The 4,767-nt window shown below is 41.1% G+C and overlaps 1 protein-coding gene across 1 annotated transcript in view; it reads right to left on the bottom strand.

Moving 5' to 3' along the window:
• Window positions 1–1,966, bottom strand: part of SLCO3A1 (solute carrier organic anion transporter family member 3A1) — a 1,904,841-nt gene extending 1,902,875 nt beyond the window's left edge. The window contains exon 1 of the mRNA XM_044078369.1: window positions 916–1,966. Coding sequence (XP_043934304.1) covers window positions 916–1,077 — 162 coding nt within the window. The 5' untranslated portion in view covers window positions 1,078–1,966. The remainder of the gene's footprint in view (window positions 1–915) is intronic.
• Between the last annotated feature and the right edge of the window lie 2,801 nt (window positions 1,967–4,767).

The raw sequence follows: 4,767 nt of genomic DNA, 5'->3' as shown, positions 1-4,767 counted from the left end.
GTGTCTTTAAAAGAACCAAATAATTCAAAGCATTATATGTATTAAATTTGTCTGTAATGAAGGTACTCTTGTATCACTGCCTGCTATTCAATCACCCTGCAAGGAAAAGGTACGATTTCAGACTAAACCTGACCTTACTCATGTTGTCTATGATCACAAAGAGATAAAAAATTATGGCTGTTTTACATAAAAAGTTACACAGATGCTTAAACATCACAATCATTTTAAAGTTTGCCTTTGCAACTTAGTTTTAGTTAAACTTGGTTTCACAATGTAACTGTAGTTAAAATTAGTTGCCACAAAGTAGTATAGTCAGACACATGTCAGCACGAATCCCACACCCATAGAGCACACGCGTGATAACTTCCATATTACTACATTTCCAACCCCACCCCACACAACCCCAAACCAGCAAACACACCCACCCATATTAGATTAGTTCTGTGAATGCTAGAAACCGTGCACATAGCATTAGGTAGTTTGCATTATCAATCTGCAGAGGAAGTGCCTTGACAACTCACCCACGTTTTGGATGTGCAGGTATCATGAATGAGCACACAGAAAAGGAATTAGATGTCTATGGGAAGGGAGACATCATTATAGTGTAAGCCCCCCCCCCCCCTAAAAAAAAAAGAACGATTCTACAGTTTCCGTATCTAGTGTGCCTGTGTTGGGAGATACTAAAAGATTAAAAAAAAATAAAACTTTCCTTTAAACTGTAACAGAGGAAACGAATAATTGTATTCTGCATCACTTCAGTCCATCAATTACTCACTCATCCAAATAAACACGCGCACGCTTTAGCTTCACATGCGACACAGTGACACATGAGTATGTCTGCTGTCAAACCACGAAAATCTGCATCTCTCTACAGAAACGGTGAAGTTTGGTATATAAATAAATATTTGCACTTACCAAGTAAGCCCCGACAGTCCCTTGAGCCAACATCAGTGCACATTCAGACACCAAGAAAATTTTGATATTAGAAAAGCAAGATGCTTTTCGTCCCTCATTCTGCTCAGTAGGATGGGCATCGCTGCTCCTCACGCTGGGGACCCTCTTTTTATTATCCTGCATCCTTGGCTTCTCCTTCCAGCAGCACCTGGCTTGACTTTTTTAGAAAGAAGCTCGTGAAGCCACAGCTCAGCCCCCCGTGCTCTGGCAGATTGTCTCGCGTGCGCCTTGAGCTCTTCCGTCTTTTTACAGCTCACACACAGACAGCAGTAGCAGCACTCTAGCAAACTCAGACTAATGATGCAGTCCCTAGTGCAGGCTTACACGATCACAACAGCTTTTCCGGAGCCTGGCTGAAGTCTAGTCGGTGGGAAACCAGCCGTATTAGTTCTAACGTTTTCCAGCCAACGTCCATGGTTATCTGTCGGCGGCGAGCGAAGCAGACGGTGGGGTTACGTTGGGCAAAAAGCCTGATACTGACTAAATACCACAGCTTCGCTGTGCTTTTTTTGCATGCTTGACCGAAATGTATCGCCCCATCCGTGTTGCGGCTACTGGGGGAGGCCCGACTACTTGGCTGACAGTGCAGCAGTGACAGTATCTCTCTTCGCGTCTCCTGTCACTCTTTCTCGGGTGTTTACTGCAGGCTTTAGTGCGTATGTCTGTGTCGGGAAAATATGCACCACGCTGGTGTGGCGCTGTCTACTGTGCTTCTGACTGCAGGCACTGCTTCAACATGCAGGATTATAGCTGGAGCAAAGGGAAAACAGTGGTGAAGTTAAGGCGTACCAAAATAATGGTAATTTGTAAATGGTGAGGTTGTTCCCACTGTACCTTCGAATCCGCCTGTGTGTACTTAAGTTAGCGCGTCTTAATTACATATGTCCATAAAGAATGAAGCTAGGCACCATGTCTTAAACTCCCGTTTTTGTTGGCAGTAAGCATTGTACAGGTTAAACCACTTATTTAGGGTTATTCATAGTTAAACTGGAGGTTGTACGGTTGGAACCCCTATCTTTTGGGGTCAGGTGTTTCGCGTGCTCTAGACCGGTCTTACCACGCCTACCGTAAAGCTCCACCGTGTGGTATGTATTTTTAAAGACTACATAAATGACATACAACGCACATGTATGAGTGTAGGCAGATCCTATATAGCTACTTTGGTCTTGAAGGAGTCTGTCTTAGCATAGGCTGAATTCAGTTATTTGATAAAGCATCACCTTTAAACAGGTCTGGCTTTGTGAAAAAATAGTATACCTAGATGGAGGAAGGCTTAACCGGAGCTAAAAAAATATACTAATAGTACCGCTACGTTTAAGTGTTAGCAGGAGAGATGGTTTTAACTTGGAAAAAAAAGTATTTTATTTAAGACAGGTGTTACAGCGTGATGATGCTTTCCAGAGGGAATAGCGGAACATGAGGCACTGGAGTGTTTGAAGGGTGCAGGCAGCCAGTGAGTAAGGGATATAAATAAGGGACAAGGTAAATGCAGTCTTATAAAGGCTTCTTTCTGTATACGTATTCCCTGGAAAGAGTAGTTGCACACTTCTTTGTACAGGAGTGGAAACATATGCTCTATGTAGAAACTATGAATGGGCCAAGCATTTTTTATAAGAGGGCATTCACTAAAATAGCACTCAGAACCGCAATCTATTTTATTGGAGATGTCAGATGTGTAAGGTGACCTCAGCCCCAGTCATACCTCTCAACAGTCCAGATTTTTGCTTCTTACTTTTGGTCTGTTCCTCATAAAAATTTGTGTTTTTTGGGAAAATCATTGAGGATTGAAGTCATTAAATAATACTAGATAATGGCAGACAGTTTGAGTTTCAGAGGGAAGCAGAAACAATGGGTGGTTAGTTATAGTAAACAAGATAAATGTAGTCATCTAAAGGCTTCTTTCAATAATAAGTCTTCCCTGGAAAGAAAGTTGCACACTTCTTTGTACAAAAGTGCAAACATTGCACATATGATCTGCGTAGAAACTATGAATGGGTCAAGCAAATTTTTTTCTAAGACGGCATTTACCAAAATAGCACTGAGAACCTCAATCTGTTTTATTGCAGATGCCAGATGAGTAAGACAATGTCAGCCTCAGTCACACCACACCTCTCAACTCTCCAGAGTTTTGCAGAATATCCAGATTTTTGCCTCTTATTTTTGGTCTGTTTCCTCATAAAACTTGTGGTTTTCGGGCAAATCATTGAGGATTGAAGTCACTGCATAATACTAAATAATGATGGACAATTTGAGTTTCAGACTTCTTATCCTTCAGAAAATATATAATTATGTCAAATCTGTCAATTTATCACCTTTCTAAGTTTATTGGAGCAATATTTAAAATCTCTCCCTATTCTGAGCCTTTGTTTCTCCATTTTTTTCTGTCTTTGTCCAGATTTTTTGTGCTGTGAGGTTGAAAGGTATGGCCCCAATTGAATACCTTGAGCCAAACAAGCTGTGATTCTGCCTTTGTTATGTCTCTGCTTTAAAACTGTCTTTAGGTCTTGTGTCTCTCTGCTGGTACCCTGGTGAAAACTTACACCAGGGCTTGCCTGTCTCATGTAGCATCTTAGTTGCATAATAAATTGGCACTGTCACTTTTCAGAGTACACAGTATTTCAAAGTGTCACTTGTATCCAGTCTTCATTACTTTGTTGGCAATACTACATATGCAGATGAAATGGTAATTAACAATTGTAAATAGATCATCAAGGTAGCTGCAATACCGCAAAATTTATCTTAATCTGGAGTTGGTTTGCAAATATCAAATTATCACAGATGAAATTAGCAATTAACAATAACAAATGAAAAATCATGATCTTTGGTACCATTAGAAAATTAGACACCATTTCTGCACCCAGTAATGTCAAACTAATCGGTACCATTCTCCTTTTAATTAAATGTCAATTATATTTCAGGGTACTGTTAGATGTTATACTTTTTTGATAGCCATATTGAACGTAATGCTAACAAAGTGCCACAGCAACTAAAGAGGGCGTGCAGCATCTCTCATATGCTTTCTCCAGACGCTGGAAGAGCCATAGCCTTCAATGTATGAATATCATGAAATGAAGGGTCTATTACAAAGGCTTGCTTCCTAGTAGCTCACGGCACAACTTTTGCCTCCACTTGCTCTAAGAGGCAAGTGCCCTAGCTTTGAGTAGTCTGATCTAAATAATTAGCCCTCCCAGCACCCTACCCTGTTATACTATATAGCCTTAATAGAGTCCTAATTCTTACCCTCAAACTCTCACCTGGTTCATCACCCAAAATCCTTCATCCCTAGACCTAAAACTCCCATCACTAAACCTAAAATCCCAGTCACTTCCTAAAACTAACACTCCACTTCCCTTCCCTAACCCCTAAAATCCCCGATCATTCTATAAACCTAAAACTCTATTCCCTCTCCTTAGACCTACTCCCTAATTGCTCCCTAAACCTAAACTTTCATGCCACTGACTAAGCCTAATATTCCTTTCCTAAACCCAAAACTTCCTTCCTGCTCCCTAACCCTAAAGCTACCCTCCTACTCCTTTAACCTAAATGCCCTTACAGATCACCACCTGAAACTATTTTAGAATTCCATCCACTTTCCACAGCTGCAGCAATTACCTTGCTTCAACTGGAATAATGTGTCTAAGTAAAGTGTGGCAGCCCCAGTCTCTCCACACAGCTACTGCACCATGCCTGAATGTATATTCCAGTTTGTATACGAGTGACAGCTAGTGCAAGCTACAAGGTTCTTGAGTCCCCTGACTGTGAGAAAGTAGTGTTCACATGCCTGGGACTCAAGCACTTGTAGATGACCAAGAA

The sequence above is a fragment of the Protopterus annectens genome, chromosome 7.part0, assembly GCF_019279795.1.
Source record: "Protopterus annectens isolate FY-2018-M chromosome 7.part0, PAN1.0, whole genome shotgun sequence".
NCBI lineage: Eukaryota > Metazoa > Chordata > Ceratodontiformes > Protopteridae > Protopterus > Protopterus annectens.
This window is presented reverse-complemented; position numbering and strand designations above follow the sequence as displayed.